At 46.9% G+C, this 17082-nt stretch overlaps 1 protein-coding gene across 1 annotated transcript in view; it reads left to right on the top strand.

Annotated features, from left to right (window-relative positions):
* Nucleotides 1–16548, top strand: part of efna3b (ephrin-A3b) — a gene marked incomplete at both ends in the record, with an annotated part of 53040 nt that extends 36492 nt beyond the window's left edge. Inside the window, 4 exons of the mRNA XM_080005217.1 lie at nt 8917–9209; nt 9847–9912; nt 11342–11419; nt 16430–16548. Coding sequence (XP_079861343.1) covers nt 8917–9209; nt 9847–9912; nt 11342–11419; nt 16430–16548 — 556 coding nt within the window. The remainder of the gene's footprint in view (nt 1–8916; nt 9210–9846; nt 9913–11341; nt 11420–16429) is intronic.
* Between the last annotated feature and the right edge of the window lie 534 nt (nt 16549–17082).

Genomic DNA, 17082 nt, shown 5'->3' on the forward strand with positions numbered 1-17082 from the left:
GAGAGAGTGATTGTGAGGCGGCAGATCGGTCGGGTGACACTGGACACCACCAAACCATCAATTCCTGTGACTGTACAACACAGGACAATGTGTGTGTGTGCGTGTGGGTGGGTGTGCGTGTGTGTGGGTATAGGCGGGGTCAGGACCGGCGGTGTGTGTGTTTGGGGCAGTGAGTGCAGGAATCAATAGCTGGGTCAGAGGGTAATGTCTCACTGAGTACTGAGTCTATACACAGCCATCAGACCGGAGCACTATCAATCACTGAAGTGCTTGTGCGTGCACACACACACACACACACACACACACACACACACACACACACACACTCCCTCCCTGCTCCCTATCTCTAACACGGCGGGATCACTATTGCTCGTGTAAGGGCTTTGGGAACACAGAAGAAGGGATGAACGGAGGGATAGAAGAGGGTAACGGAGGGATAAAAAGGCACGGGAAGGATTGATGGGGTGAAGTGATAGAATAAGAGGGCGAGATTGGCGGGGTATTGACAGGCACCTCCTTGAGGACGGAGAGACGGAGGAGCACTTTGAGCGAGCGCGGAAAACCATGAGCGGCGGGCGAGCGAGCGGGAGGGAGGCAGCAAGGCGTGGAAACATCCAACGCGAGTGTTTATAAAAGAAAAAAATAAAATCAATTAATGAAGACGCACGCCCTCACCCTGACAGCTGCCCGGAAAACTTTGAGCACCCCACGGGGAAAACCTTTTCAGGGATGTGGCTCTAAGATTAGGGAACAGGCGCTAAATTCAAGTCTCCTCTGATTTCACCTCTTATTGACCCAGGTAGCGGGGGTGATGGACGGGGAGAACTTCTTTGCCGCCATGTGGCTTCAACATCATCTGATATATTACTAATGGAGAAAATGGAGGTGATTACTCACATCTTTGATAAGTCCAAGTTATTTTGGTATTTGGGACATTCTTCCATTTGATACACTATTTTATCTCAGCATCTGTGCATCGCTTTGCATGCAGACAGGGAGGGCTCCTCTCCAAATCACCTCAGACAACAGTACAACAGTATAAACTTGAAACGACGTAACTATACCATGTGCGAGCTCAACTTTACGTTTTTTTTGAAACCGTGTTCGTGTTGTTCGCGGCTTTATCTATTTTTCCTTTTCTCTGATCTTGGTTTTCTTTTTCTTTTTTCCTTTTTTTCTCTGCCTTTTCTGTTTGCACGCGCGGAGGCCTCCTCACCATCTGTCGCCCTGTGCTGTTGTTCATTTTAATTTCCCCGCTCTGCGTCTCCCCGCCACTTTCCTTTTTCACCCACCCACACAAGCACACACACACACACACACACACACACACACACACACACACACACACACACACACACACACACACACACTTCATCCCCAGACATCCCTCTCTGCCCCCCTGTGAAAGACAGCTTTTACACGTACAGTCATCAGGAAGGGTCGTCGTAGCGCAAGTCAAATTCGTTTTTTTCTTGGTGTTGAAACAACACTACACTTCTGATATAAACATTGATACTTATGCCCTCGATGAAATGTCTGCATGTTATCAATAATGACAACTGCGCTGGTTCTTCTATACACAACCAATGCAATGTGGTGGCAAATTAAGACGGCTCCCCCCTGAGAAATTGCACCCCTCAAATGGCAGAAACATCAGCGCACCTAATAATATAGAATTACTAACTCCCTCTCTAATAACACATAACAGAAGCCCTCACTTGAAACTACTGCTGCGCGATAAAACGACAACGATAATTATCGCAATGTTCTTTCCCTCTGTTGTCAAAATAAAATCAGCTCAATAATTTTGATAATGTCTTCCACGGATTTATTCATTTGTAAAAGCGTCAATTAGGCAAGTGGCATTGAAAAACCAATCCATTTGGACAATCTAAAGCTGACCTTTCACCTCTAGCCGATAAGGTTTGTTGATATAGAAAGAAGCCCCGCCCCCTCCCTCGGCAGCAGAGACAGAGCGGTACTGTCCAAAACGATCAACACAGAGGAGAAGAGGAAAGATGATGCATCGTTGCCAACAGGGCAAAATATCCACCGTTTAAAATATGTTTAAAATAAGTGCCAACATTAAACGGGCAACACCACAAACTTTATTATTTATTTAGATTCAGATTTAGATTCAGTCACATTTATTTTAAGTGAAGTGTTAATTAATGCAGCTTACATTACTTACATTAGGAGTTCCGTGCAATGTTCATTATATAAAAATTTTATTTTAATTTCATTTAATCTTTTGATTTTTACCCCTATTCTTTGATATTTATTTTGTTAAAAAAAGAGGATACCAAAAGCTGCTGAGTTTTGTTGGAACTTTTTTTTTCACAATGCACATTTTTATTTTAAGACTATAGTGTTTATTTCGGACAATTTCATTCCACCAATAAAAATGTTTTTCTTTAATGCACCGTGGCACACAACTGTCTTCTTTATAAAAATAAATAAACAGAAATTGTGATTTAAAAAAAAAATCATTTTATATCCTTTTATATATCGTGATAAATAGCGTTATCGAATGGTATGAAATATTTTATCGTGATAACATTTTTGGCCGTATCGCCCAGCACTACTTGAAACACATTCAAAAAAAGGGATTCCCTGTGACTCAGCTTCTCATGTCAGGCAAAATAATAAATACTATAAGCTTTTTATTTGGGTTCAGTAACTATTTCAATACTACTGCGTGTAAAACCCATGCACGGACATACTCTATGGAGGATTTTCTGTGTGTGTGTGTGTGTGTGTGTGTGTGTGTGTGTGTGTGTGTGTGTGTGTGTGTGTGTGTGTGTGTGTGTGTGTGTGTGTGTGTGGGTGGGTGGGTGGGTGTGTGTGTGTTTGTCTTTGTCCGTATGTGTTAGAGAGATCAGCTTAGCTCAAAGAGCTAATACCCACCATTAGGACGGTGCTAGGATGGTACACCACATGGTCGATATCTCCGTGTGTGTGTGTGTGTGTGGTGGGGGGGGTGTTGAGGAAGGAAGGAAAGGAAGAAGGATGAAAAGAGAGATAGGCTAGGAGGCAGACTGAGCGCCGGGTGTTATGGGAACGTGTCATGGTTTGGTGTACGACTCTGTCTGTGCCGCTGTTCGCCTTAATGCTTTTATCAATTACCAATGATGAGCCATTGCTCTGGGGCTGCAGTCTGCCTGTGCAGGTGTGTGTGTGTGTGTGTGTGTGTGTGTGTGTGTGTGTGTGTGTGTGTGTGTGTGTGTGTGTGTGTGTGTGTGTGTTATGGCCTTGAGAAGAGGCAGCATATTCCAGTCTCTTGGACACTCTCAAGACAGGTATTGATTACAATGTGGAAAATTTAGAGCCTACTCAACCGCCACACACACACACACACACACACACACACACACACACACACACACACACACACACACACACACACACACACACGTTCGATTCTAGTGGCTCAGAGTTAAATGATGGAGGGATGGAGAGCGTAAAAAAGAATGAGTGGAAGATGACAAGAGGGATAGATGGTCCGAGGACACCGTTCTTATTAACCAGAGGACCTATCAATATACCCACTATTTCACACACACACACACACACACACACACACACACACACACACACACATACAGACAGTACATTTTGCCATTTTTTGCAAAGGAAAAGAGAACAAAGGAGAAGGGAGAGGGGGTGAGATGAACTTAACTGAGAGAGAGGCTGTTGTTGGTGCTTGATGGAGGCCTGAGCCTCCTCTCAGGGCGGTGATCCAGCTCCACCCGTGGGGTCCACGGCGGTTTCAAACGCTCGCCGAAAAGCCCCACAGGTTAAATTCCAGCATCGCCTCACACATTCCCAATCGTGTCACGGTGGAGTGCCGTGTTCCCCGTTCCTTTTATTTTCTTCTCCCTTTATCGGGGCGTTTTCTTGTTTTTTTTACGGAGCGTCCACACACTCTCCCAGCGAGGAAGCCGCTCATACAAGCAGCTCCTCGTCCGGGGAAGTTTCCGCTCTGTTCGAGGGGGGTTTGCACCGGAGCACTTCTGGGTGCAGACCGGCCGCTCTTATATTCGACGAAGAAAGAAGAATTCACGCCGCCGTAAACCGAGGCCTTTATCTTCTCTGAGGTCACTACATCCCGAACAGCGCAGAGAGCTGAGCCAGCGATCTCATGTCGAAAAAAAAAAAGAAGTACTGATTACAGCTCCATGTCTCTGAGGCGCTTTATCGACACGCGGATAATGGGAGGGGGGCTATATTATCTGCAACAGGTTTATGGGAAACGCAATTACGCACAAGCACCAACACGATCCACCCCCCTCCCCACTGACGTGATTTTACAGTAGTGACATTGATCCAGACCCACTTTGATCTGAGCTCTTAGCCGTTGTTCCAACCCCCCTCCCTCCCCCTGGTCCCATGTGGTCCCACTCTGCAGCTTTTAACCCTGAAACATCCCCTCGTCTCATCCCTCCATCCTCCCCTCTCTTCGTCTTGTTCTGGAGCTGTCTTCAGCTGTCTTCAGCTGTCTGCGCCCCTGTTCGGTTACACCCCTTATGAGTGTGTGTGTCTGTGTGTGTGTGTGTCTGTGTGTGTGTGTGTGTATGAGTGTGTTTTAGTGTGTTTTGTGAATTTTGTCAATGTTATTCTGAACGCACAAAGCGCTGTTCTCCCTCAGCGCGCTCTCTCTCTCTATCTCTCTAATTCTCTCTCTCTCTCTCTTTCTCTCCCTCTCTCTCTCTCTCTCTCTCTCTCTCTCTCTCCTCCGGCTATCAGCCTTAACAAGCTTTGAAACAGGAAATTGGTGCCAATCCGTGCTAGATTGGCCGGGATAGGATCAGAAATGGGCTCTGTAACACAAACTCAGGGGACGGGGGACGGGGTTGGGAGGGGGCCAGGGGGACGGCGGGTGGGGGTATGCAGAGATCAGAGCAAAGGAACCCATCAAGTCACTTAATAAGCTGCTCCACCCTCCACTGATTGGCTGTCGGTCCAGCTTTCTGTCGCCCTGAAAGGAAACAGCGCGGTACATGTGCAGCTTCCTTCATCCGGCGAAGCGCCGACGCTGACTTTGAGCGTCTTGGCGTGAGGCAGTTTGTATCGAGGCGGCCACATGAGGAACCGGGGCTGAAAGATGAATCCAATTCAAACCGACATCGCAATTTAAAAGAACGCAATTTTCAAATTGCAAAGCCTGCGATTAAAAAGAAAAACTTTTTTTTTTTTTTTTTAAGTTACACAATCTAACCAAGTGGGCTGTCCGGGGCCGGCTCTTCCTATCGGTGAGATAGGCGGCCGCCTAGCGCACCATCCGGGAGAGGGAGGCGCAGGGAGGGAGCGATCAGGGCACATTTTGTGCCAGAACAGTGTTTTTATTTTATTTTACGTCTCCTAATCGAACGAAACCCGTTCATGCACCAATTCATCTCACGTCATCATAACACGTGGGCCTGACCTGCAGGAAAGAGCAGTTTATACGTACAGTATCCAATGTTGTGCTGTTCATACTGTAGAATTTTTGCCCGTGTCTTGCGAATAATATCGAAGATAAGGAACGTATCTTCTGTGTTATTATAAGGAAAAAAATTGAATCCTAAATTGGTCTCAATTTGATTATTTTCCTAAATCGTTCAGCCCTATGAGGAACTCTTATCCAACTAAAGACCTTCATCTCGTAGGTGGTTCCATATGCTCCTCAAATTAGGGATGCACCAATTTATCGGCCGTACATCGATAAATCGGCAAAGAAGACGACATTCACCGATGGCAGTGGCCGATGTTGATCCAGTGTTTCCCACACAAAGACATTACTTGGGCGGCCCAGGTATTTTAACAGCTGCCAAACTATTCGTCGAAACATTTAAGCTTTTTCTTTTTCTTTTTTTTACCCGTCCGAGAGAGAACGACGCCATCCGCGTTCGATTTAAGAAGTCAGCTCTCCGAACAGGAAGTGATGCCGCTGCGTTCACGGGAACTCGGAAAACTGTCAGTGATGCTGTGTTCATGGGAATTGTGAAAACATTGGTATTTGCATCGGCTATCCGCCAAGTTGTTGGTTTAAACATCGGTATCGGCCCAGAATGTCACAATCGGTGTATCCCTACCTCAAATGGTTCTTTAGAATACTCAATTTGTTCGATGGAGGGTGAAGGGATTCATTTGGGTAATAAACGTACCGTTGTCTGAGGGTGGGCGGCAACGAGCCAATATATATTGAGCAAACTTGAGAGAGCAATTAGTCAAAAACACAATCACAACGCTGGTGCCTCTGCAAAGGGATGCATAAAGTTATTTAAAGAACCTCGGCCTGAAATTTGTGGGAACCAAAAATTTCAGTTCCTGATCACTCATTCACGATATCAGCAAAAAACCAATACATACGCCATTAATACACCACGCTTTGATTAGGAACTTCCACGCACGATCCTATCAGCCTCTTTTATCCAAGACAAGCGATTTCTCCTCAAATTAGTCTGATACTACGAGTCGCCCTTCCCCCTAATTTCCCTCTCTCTCTCTCTCTCTCTCTCTCTCTCTCTCCCTCACCCTGATCCCTTCATCTCTCGCTTTTCTTTGGTGGTGTAAAATTCCAGCTGCCTCTCCTTTTAATGTCTGATTCGGCTTCTTTGCTCACAGTGCTGTTTCACCCCATTTGCATTCATGGCTCCCCGGTGGAGCCAACCCTATCCCTCTCTCATGGTCTCTCTCTCACTCTCTCCCTCTCCCTCTCCCTCTCTCTCTCTCTCTCAGTCTTCATCTCTCACTACTTCTCCTTTCCTCCCCGCCGTCTCTCATTCTGTCTCTGTCTTGCATTCAGTATAAATATAGTTCCCTTGAAGCATTTTACGCTGCATCCTTTTTTCTCTCTCTCTCTCTCTCTCTCTCTCTCTCTCTCTCTCTACTACTAAGAACTTCAAGCAGAGAATCTCCTCTGGAGGCGGCGAGTGACGTAAGGGATGGGAGGTGTGATGAATATTGAACAATAAATCTTCCTTCCGTGGTAGTCGAAGAGGAAGGGAAGAGAGAAAGAGTGGAATGAAGGAGAGCGATAAAGAGACAGATTACGAAAAGGGTTCGGGAAAAATCTGTGAAGGGAGAGAGAGAAAGAGAGAGGGAGAGAGGCTCGATCTTCGATCTTCATTTAATAATTGAATAATAATCTCCCCAGAGACATGACCTAGAACTGGGTGAGAAACAGGAAGAGAGAGAGAGAGAGAGAGAGAGAGAGAGAGAGAGAGAGAGAGAGAGAGAGGCAACACCGTGCGTGGCATGACATGCTGCTGCCCCCTTGTGATTCAAATGTGCCACCGCTGTGCATGTGTCTGTGTGTGTGTGTGTGTGTGTGTGTGTGTGTGTGTGTGTGTGTGTGTGTGTGTGTGGGTGTGGGTGTGTGTGGGTGGGTAGGTGTGTGGCGCGTAGTTTCCGCATTCGCCCATGAGTGTATGATTTACAACTGTGACGTGTCTGTCGTACGGATACGAGCCTCCGTGTCTCTGATGAGGAGAAAAAGATGGCTTTTAGGTGTCAGGGAAGGAATCTATTTCATTTTGTCACATGCACCCACACACACAGACACACACACACACACACACACACACACACACACACATCCCACGTACATATACATGTACCGATGCACGCGGTCCCGCACAGACCTCATCTCGCTGTCGTGCCGAGTCTTTTTTAGGCCTGACACTGATATATGAGCTCGGAGGGAGGGGGACGCGTTGGGGATGTTGACGGCTGACGTGAGCGCGACGTTGCACCGGGGTTGATGTACGACCGTGGGGGTTAGGGGACGGCGGAGCGCTGACACCGGGAGAAGGAGAAGGAGCCCGGGGCCGAGGGGCGTCCGAGTCTGGTCCATAACAGAGAGAGAGAGAGAGAGAGAGAGAGAGTCCACATTCTCCGCATACAGCCACCGCCAGCCATACATTAGCCCGGGACACGCCCTTTCATGCACGCACGCACGCACGCACGCACGCACGCACGCACGCACGCACGCACGCACTCATCCGAAAGTCCTCAGAGGTGGTGGTGATCTACGTGCCGGAGCCATCGCCGCGCCTTCCCCCGTTTTCGTAAAGGCCGTAAAAACGAAAATGATGCGCCTAAAAGGACGCCGCATGCGCCGCAGACGCAATGGGACGCGCAGTCAAGTCAGTTTGTTATTAAACGCCGTGCGTTCGGCACTCCTCATCTGTCTTATGAGGACGTGAACCGTTATGTTTAGCGGATCTGATATAACAGCACTGAACCAGGCCTGCGGTGTGTGAATATTTGATATTGTTTTGTGTTGGTGCTTGTGTGCTTGTGTGCTCCTGTGGGATCACCCTCCTTCAGCACTAACGTCTGTGTGAATGCTCTCCACATCGCCAGGAGGGAATTTCTCTCTATTTTGGCAAACCTCCTGGTATTACAGTTTTCTTTTCAGGTTTTTTTTTTATACATTTTTATTTGACTAAAAACGGGGATATCGAGCTCACAAACTGTTCAAAGGAACGTTCCCGCGCACGGGAATTTTGAGCGAATACGATTGTGTGGTTTCATCTGTGTCCTGTTTCAAGTTTAAAAATGACACATTTTAAATATGTATTCAGGGGTCAGGGCGCTGATGATACGATGATAAAAGTTATTGGATCTAATGAAAACATACCCTTTTAACTAGCCTTTAATTATCTTATTGAGAAAAAAAGGAGTATATGCATCAGAATATTTTTTATTTGTTTATAAATTTGTTTATTTCTAAGACCAATAATGTGTCCGTGCCCTTTTTAATGTATTTATTTTGTATTTTTCATGTTTTACTCTCTGAAGCACTTTAAGTTGCATCTCCTGTATGAATTGTGCAATAGAAATAATGTTTATTATTATTATTATTATTATTATTATTATTATTATTATTATTATTATTATTATTGTAACGTATATGTTTTCTGTCTCCAGTCTGCGCAGGGAGGGCTACACGGTGCAGGTGAACGTCAACGACTACCTGGACATCTACTGCCCCCACTACAACGACAGCCAGCGCATGGTGGGCACCGGGGAGCAGTACGTCCTCTACATGGTCAGTTACCGCGGTTACCGGACCTGCGACCCCCAGCTGGGCTTCAAGCGCTGGGAGTGCAACCGGCCCCACGCGCCTCACGCCCCCATCAAGTTCTCCGAGAAGTTCCAGCGCTACAGCGCCTTCTCGCTGGGCTATGAGTTCCACGTCGGCCAGGAGTACTACTACATCTGTGAGTTGGGGGCAAGGCTCGGGTTTTGTTTTCCAAAACCTAACCATTCGTAGCCCGAATATGAAGCCAGAGGCGAAGTGAGAGCAACGGAGGTGCTTAAAAATGGAGGCGACTTTTATATGAACAAAGAGTATATTCAAAGTAAAAGTTTCATTGGTACAAGAAAGCAATTAAAGTAAACTCAGTGTGGTGCAGTAGAGTGTGTCCTTGGCTCCCTCGCTCCCTTCTCGGGCCCCAGAGCCTCGTGGCGCCAACACACACAAGGCCACATTTTTGCGTTCAAAATCTATGATGTCGATGGGGAAGGAAAGAAAATGGATTGAGCAAATTAGTCAGCCAATTTAATGGTTTTTTTTGTTTCGTTTTTTTCCTTGCATACTTTAAACTTTTTTCTTTGAATAAAGGAAAACCAAATAGTTCGTTTTTTTGTTGTTGTTTTTTAAATGGCATTTTATACAGATATATTTTGAGGAAAATATTGTTTGTGTATGTCAATTTGTACTGATCTATCGTTTTAAAAAAATCTGGTTGGGGGAAAAGAATTGGAAAAGATTGTCCTGAGCATAGCAGAATTATTGGGTGTATTTAATCATATTTATTATAATAAAAATAATAATAATTTATTTATTTTTTGCAGCCACACCCACCCATCACCACGGCCGCAGCTGTCTGAGACTACGAGTCTACGTCTGCTGCTCCACAGGTAGATCGTGTGTGTGTGTGTGCATGTGTGTGTGTGTGTGTGTTATGACCTGTAATACAGTCCAGTGACCTATTATTAAAGTGCACTTGGATGCATCTGGTGCACACACACACACACACACACATGCGCGCGCACCGACACACGCACACACACATGCGGGAGCGCAGACACACGCACACACACACATTAAACACAGTCTAGTACACCCGGTGTAATTAATACTCCCGCTAAGTTTCCCCTCGCCTTCTCTCTCTTTTGCTCTGTCTCTTGCCATTGTCCTCTGTCCTTTCTCTTCTTGTCTCTCCCTCTCTCTCTCTCTCTCTCTCTCTCTCTCTCTCTTTCTCTTTCTCTCTCTCTCACTCTCTCTCTCTTTCTCTTTCTCTCTCTCTCGCTCTCTCTCTCTTTCTCTCATTTTCTTCCCCTCTGTATTCCTCTTCTTCTCTGTCCGTGTGTCCGGGCATGCGTGCTGGCGTTCGAAACTTCTCTCTCCCCGTGCCTCCCCTGCCCCTCTCCTCCACCCCTCCTCTCCTCTCTCCGCCGTCCTTCCACGCTTCCTGTCAAAATTAATCTATTGCCGGGTGCGGTCAATGGGTGGCTGTGTGTATGTGGTGTTAACCTCTTGCTCTCTCTCCTCTGCCAACCTCCATCACTCCCCGCCCCCCTCTCGCTCTCTTTTTCTCCGGGTCTGTCGCTCTCTGTCTCTCCATCGCTCAACCACCACCACCACCACCACCCGCCCCCACCCCACTATGATTGGCCCTTCACACAGAGACACACACACACACACACACACACACACACACACACACATACATCTCGCGAGTCTTTGATCTCTGGCCTGTCCGGTCCTTTTAACTTCCACAGCCCTGTAGTATTAACCTCTCCTCCCTCGTTCACCCCGTTACTCTCCATCCCTCTCCCCACACACTGCCCCGCTTCAGTTTGATCTTTTCCTCCGCCGCCCCCCCCCCCTCTCTCTCTTTCTCTCTCTCTCTCTCTTCCTCTCCCTCTCTCTGTTCATTGGATGCCAGTGATGTTGGGCTTGTCAGTGTGTTGGCTCTGAGAGGGCTTTTTTTTTTTACCACACACACACACACACACACACACACACACACACACACACACACACACACACACACACACACACACACACACTCACACACACGCACACACACACACACACACACTGCTCTCTCTCTCTCTCTCTCTCTCTCTCTCTCTCTCTCCTCACTTTCACTCTCTTTCTCTTCCATCTCTTTCGCTCCTTCTCTTGTTTTGTTTTTTCTCTCCCCGCGTGTTTGAATGTAACTGGCTTGGAGCGACGGTTTAACCTCCCCCTCATCTCTCTCTTTATCTCTCTCTTTTTCTCTCTCTTCATCTCTCTCTTTCTCACTCTCTCTCTCTCTCTCTCTCTCTCTCTCTCTCTCAGCCTCTGATGCGGATGACGGCCCGGAGCCCACGGAACCAGACTACACGCTTAGACCAGGACTCAAGATGGATGATATTGGTGAGCCTCCTTCCACATCCACACTGTAACTAACACGCACACATGCAGATGCACATACACGCAGAGGCCAGAACAATATAACATATAATGCCAAGCCTCAAAATATATCTGCATCAGAGAAATTCTTTCCAATAGGGCGCCGCTGAAGTCTCTTATATGCAATACCGTCGCATGGCACGACGTGGCATTTAACACAGCTGCCTACAGGGGGCACTGTTCACTTGGGTCAAGGCCGCAATAATCCAAGCAGAGCACGTTCAGTGTGTCCTCAAGTCCAGTTCCTGCAACTTTACACGGTGTCAGACAAATTTGCAGACAGATATATATTTTTTTTTATGTATGTTTTGGCAGTGTTGGCCTTTTATTGTAGAGAGCAGTGGAGAGAGACAGGAAATGGGGGTAGAGGGAGGATGCAGGTTGAATGCAGATCTTTTCTATCATTTAAACAGTAATGTAATTTTGTGAACGTTAAACAATGAATCCCAATCGCTCAGCAGCTGAGGTGACGAGATTACTTTTTTTATTTTTATTTTCAGCAACTCAAGCGGCTGACGCGTGTAAACGCAAACAAAAACACACACCGTGAATACACTAATGCTCTCGTATAAAGACAGCGATTTCCAAATCTCTCTGGGTCGTTTGACACCTAAAGACCCGTCCATTACATAACATAACATAATCCCGTTATCACGTTTTGAAAAATAAATAAAAAATCCCGCGCCGCTTAATCATGCTCCAGACATAGTTTCCACTGACACAAATCTCCCCCAAAAATAGAAACGGCACGCACATAATTTTCAAGCCGGTCGGCGATCGGCCTGGTGTCGGTGTCCAGGCAAAACGAGGCGACTTTCGTTTTTTCTCCGACGGAAGAAACAAAGCCGCTGCAGCACCAATGCAAATCATATTTCACACTTTGTTCCTCTTACTTGACAAGCAACAGCACACAAACACATGTGAGAGTTATCTTGAGAACGAGCTCTCAATGAAACTACTGTGAGGGCATTATTTAAGAATTATTTGAAAATGAAGTGAATTCAGGGGCAGCCATTTAAGATTAATAATTCACTTACGAATGATCATGACCCTTGATTGTCAAAAATCGATGAACATTTCAATTCAATTGAATATTTACCTATTATAACTTTATTACTTTATTAAATGAATTTCGCTTGTTTGCGTTTTTATTTGAACTATTGGATGGTCTTCTATTCATGTTAAGTATTTTCAGTTGCATGTCCTGTGAAAGGTGCTATACAAGTAAATTATTATTATTATTATTATTATTATTATTATTATTATTATTATTATTATTATTATTGTTGTTGTTATTAATAATAATATTGCTATTATTATTATTATTACTATTGTTATTTTTACTATTATTATTATTATTATTATTGTCAAGAAAATCACTGATTGTGCTTGGTGCTGAAACCTCACAGGCCGGGTTAAAGCAATAAATCCTTTTTAATGATGGTGTGTCAGGCTATGAGTGTTTTGGCAACAACAGCGTACGTTGTAGCAGCAGAACGACAACAACCATCAGCTCAGAATCGACATGTTACCTGTTGCACAATTCGCCACGTGGCACCGATTAAGCACCCGTCAGAAAACGTGCTTTCCAAGGAAGCGCGCGCGTGTGTATATGTGTGCGGGGGTGTGTGTGTGTGTGTGTGTGTGTGTGTGTGTGTGTGTGAGTGTGTGTGTGTGTGTGTGTGTGTGTGTGTGTGTGTGTGTGTGCACGCCCGCCTCTGTCGATGTGTCACGTGCGTTCATGTGTAAAATAAATCACAACTTCCCCGCACAACTGTCCCAGGGGGGTGGGGCTCATCGCCGGCTCGGCGACAAACGACGGTCGCAGGTCAAATGAGTTTGTTAAGGTCCCCGCTCCCTCTCTTGCCTTTCCTCTCTCTCTCTCTCTCTCTCTCTCTCTGCGTTATCCCCTCATCTCTCCCTTCTTCCACGCCTGTCGCATCCCTCGCTTTAGCTCTCCTGCCCGGCTCACCCAACACCCAAACTCGGTTTACCCACCTCTCGATGTGTGAAATTGAGTTTATCCATCCTTCAACCTTTTAGAGCTGATATCAAACTGTACGATAGGAATCCACACGGTGCATTAGGGTAAGTATTGTCGGGGCGGATGCGAGTTAGCCCGCAAAATAGATTATTATAAGAGATATGTACGGCATACATATTTAGCTCATCGTTGTTTATAAAGACTAAGGCAGGGTTTCATCCAATTCAGGACAAAGATGATCTGATTGAAATTATTCCAGCATTTCAAAAAGCCTTTCTGGGATGTTGCTTGACTTAAGATTAATTAGTTCTAGACTAGGAGGTCCTGGACAAAGGTAATTAAGGATTAGTCGGCTCCTTCTGTCTGGCCTTGGTGCCAGTCTCAGTCCAGATAATCCATATTCTCTATTTTCGAGGTCCACCTGGAGGCCCCACATCCATTAATCCAAAAATAAACCGGCCTCTGGCCAGGTTTAGTTCAAGCCCTCTCTTAGACCTGGACTATCTCCAATCTCCCCTCTGGAAAGGCTGAGACTATTTCAAACCATCACTGAGAGGCCGTTTCAGTCAGTCCAGATTAAAAGTGTTTGAGTCTAAGATTAGGCCCAATCTGCCCCCCCCCCCCCAACCCCCCCTTAATCTTGTTTCAGTTCTCAACCTCCATGGTGCATTCGCTACCACACCAAGACCACACACACGTGTACTTATTCAGGGCGGCATGTGTACAATTATGTGTTGGTGTACACAAATAACCGTGTTTAAAAACTTCTCCAAACAAAGCTGTACACTGCTACGCACAAACCCCCGTTTTCCACTCCCCACCCCCCTATCTCTTCCCGGTGAACGCAGTGTTTTTATTTATTTAATTAAATTTTTTTTCCGCAGCGCTGCCCTGTTCAATCAGCGTCTACAGCCCGAACGGTCCTTCCCCCCTGAATACCGCGTCTCGTATTAGATTTCATTTAGATCTCATTTACATCACAGATGGAACGGCGCGAGCAGCTCCCCGTGCAGCCGCGTAATTACCGATGCCTTTCCGCGGGACGATATCAATTTACCCCGCTGGCTCGGGTTTCCTCATCTGACGATCAAGTTCAGCGGAAACACGCTGGAAGCTCCGTGTTTAACGGCAACATTTTAGGAAATGGTGTAAAGCCGCGTACTGCGGCAGTGCTTAAGGGGAAAGAGTCGCCGTGTTTTTGTTTGTTTCTGTTCCCGAGTCGGATTGCGCTTTTGTTTTTTCATCTCATGGAGGCAGATTTGAGGTTTGATTTTATTTTCTTCAGATGATGCTGTCGTCATTGTAAACATAACACACACATACACACACACACACACACACACACACACACACACACACTCTCACTCACTCACATTCACATAAGTAAGCCAACACATGGGTTCAAATAACACTGTAGCACATGTCCGTACACCTGGGGCACACACGCGCACACACACACACACACACACACACACACACACACACACGCCTGCAAACACATCAGACACATGATCGAACGTTTGGATAGCATCTCCATCTTGTAATGACAAGAAATGAAAATTCAAATTGAGAGACGCCTCAGGGTGTCTGAGCTGTCTTAATTATCAGGCAGACGGCGGTTGTTTTTCTGTACATAATGGCGCACAAACACACACACACACACTGGCACGTGAGCATGTCAGAAGGTTACGATGTAGGTCATAATGCCCTCATGTTGATGTCTGCATGTGTGTGTGGGTGTGTGTGTGTATGTGTGTGTGTCTGTCTGTGTGTGTGTGTGTGTGTGTGTGTGCGCGCGTTTGCGGAGACGCACATGCCGAAACCAGTTGTTTGAGATTCTCCTCCAACCCACCCCGCCCCCACCCCACCCACCGCCACTCCGCCCCCACCCCACCCACCCACACCGCTGTGCGACCTCCGGGGACCTACGGTCAGAGCATTTAGCCGCTTCCGCCCCGTCACCGCGTCTGCAGCCAGGTGTCAGACGCGTCGTCATGACTCCGTGTCGAAGCCGCAGAACCATCTGGAGCGCTCCGGGTTGCAGACGTGGAAAAGCTGAGCGCTGCCCCACTTTAGTGCACGTTCCCCCTCTGATGCGACAGCTCCCCATCGGCGGCGGGCGGCGGCAGACTTCAGAGCAGACAGCGCACTAGACGTTCTACTCCTGTCTCATTAATCACGGCGCTACGGAGGGTGTGTCCCGTGAGCCGTGGTGTGTGTGTGTGTGTGTGCGTGTGTGTGTGTGTGTGTGTGTGTGTGTGTGTGTGTGTGTGTGTGTGTGTGTGTGTGTGTGTGTGTGTGTGTGCGTGCGTGCGCGTGTGTGTGTGTTTGTGTGTGCTTGTGTTCAGTGTCTACACGTTATCATGTAATTTGTAGGCTGCACGTCAGCTATTTATAGAACCTCACCAGGTGTGTGGAAGGAAGGAAGGAAGGAAGGAAGGAATCAAGGAAGGAAGGAAGGAATTAAGGAAGGAAGGAAGGCGGTCAAAAATGAATCGTCCTTATCTGAGAACGTCCACGTGGATCGTGTGTGGGTGCGTGTGACTGGATGCAGATCACTGCACTGACACAATAGTGGCTTTCTGACAACCAGTCAGTCAGCGCTGGATGCGCTGATGTGTCGTCTGAGCGGCAGACTCATCATGCCGGGCTCGTCTTGTTCCTTTGTGTTCGCCTCCGTGCCCCAAACTTTTAATAAGAGTCTCCGTGTTTGGGCGTCACCGAGTCCCTTTCTTCCCCTTCCCGAATGGGATGCGTATTTATAACATGTGTGATTGTGTTTGATTCCAAATTTGATTATAACTTTATTGGCACGATTTCTTTGCACAGACAATATTGACATTCGACACTGTGGTTGATTTTTGTAATTGTAAAGATATCCATAAGTTGTGTGTGTGTGTGTGTGTGTGTGTATAATTCATCACAACATCTCTCTCTCTCTCTCTCTCTCTCTCTCTCTCTCTCGCTCGCTCTCTCTCTCTTTGTTCCAGATGACTTCAACCCTTTCGTTCCCAAGCTGGAGAAGAGCGTGAGCGGGAGCAGCCCGTCCAGAGACCGTCTGCTCATCACCGTGATGATGCTGCTCCTGGTCGCCGTCCTTATCTCCTAGCGACGGCTGTCCCATCGGGCATCGCCATGCCAACTAACCTTGGGATGGGAGCACAGCAGGGGGGAACAGGGCAGGGAGGAGCAGGGGTGGGGGGGTCCGAAGAGTTGAGAAAATTTAATGAAAAATGATGAGGTGGAGAGACTGAAAAGGATCTACACTGTATATTTGAGTGTCTGGTAGTGTGTGGGTGGGTGGGTGGGTGGGTGGGTGGGGTGGGGGTGGGTGGGGGGTGGGGGTGTGGGTGGGGGTTGGGGTTGGGGTTGGGGTTGGGGTGGTTGACTTGTTGGAATGTGTTTAGACACTAGTCCAGTGCAGACAGAACTATATATCACCTTTAAGTCAGAAGGTGCTTAGGAGGCTCTGTGTCTCAACAGGCTGTAGAATAAACGTGTGCGAACACATCCGTCGCGTAAAGCATTTACACAACAGGGGATGTGGGGCTGGAATCCTAATAAAACATAGAGATAGACGGAGTTGCCACCCAGCCGAACACGAAAGTTGTTTTGTTTCCCCCAGTAACCGATGGCCAGACAA

Source organism: Zeus faber (genome assembly GCF_960531495.2).
Source record: "Zeus faber genome assembly, chromosome: 8".
Classification (NCBI taxonomy): domain Eukaryota; kingdom Metazoa; phylum Chordata; class Actinopteri; order Zeiformes; family Zeidae; genus Zeus; species Zeus faber.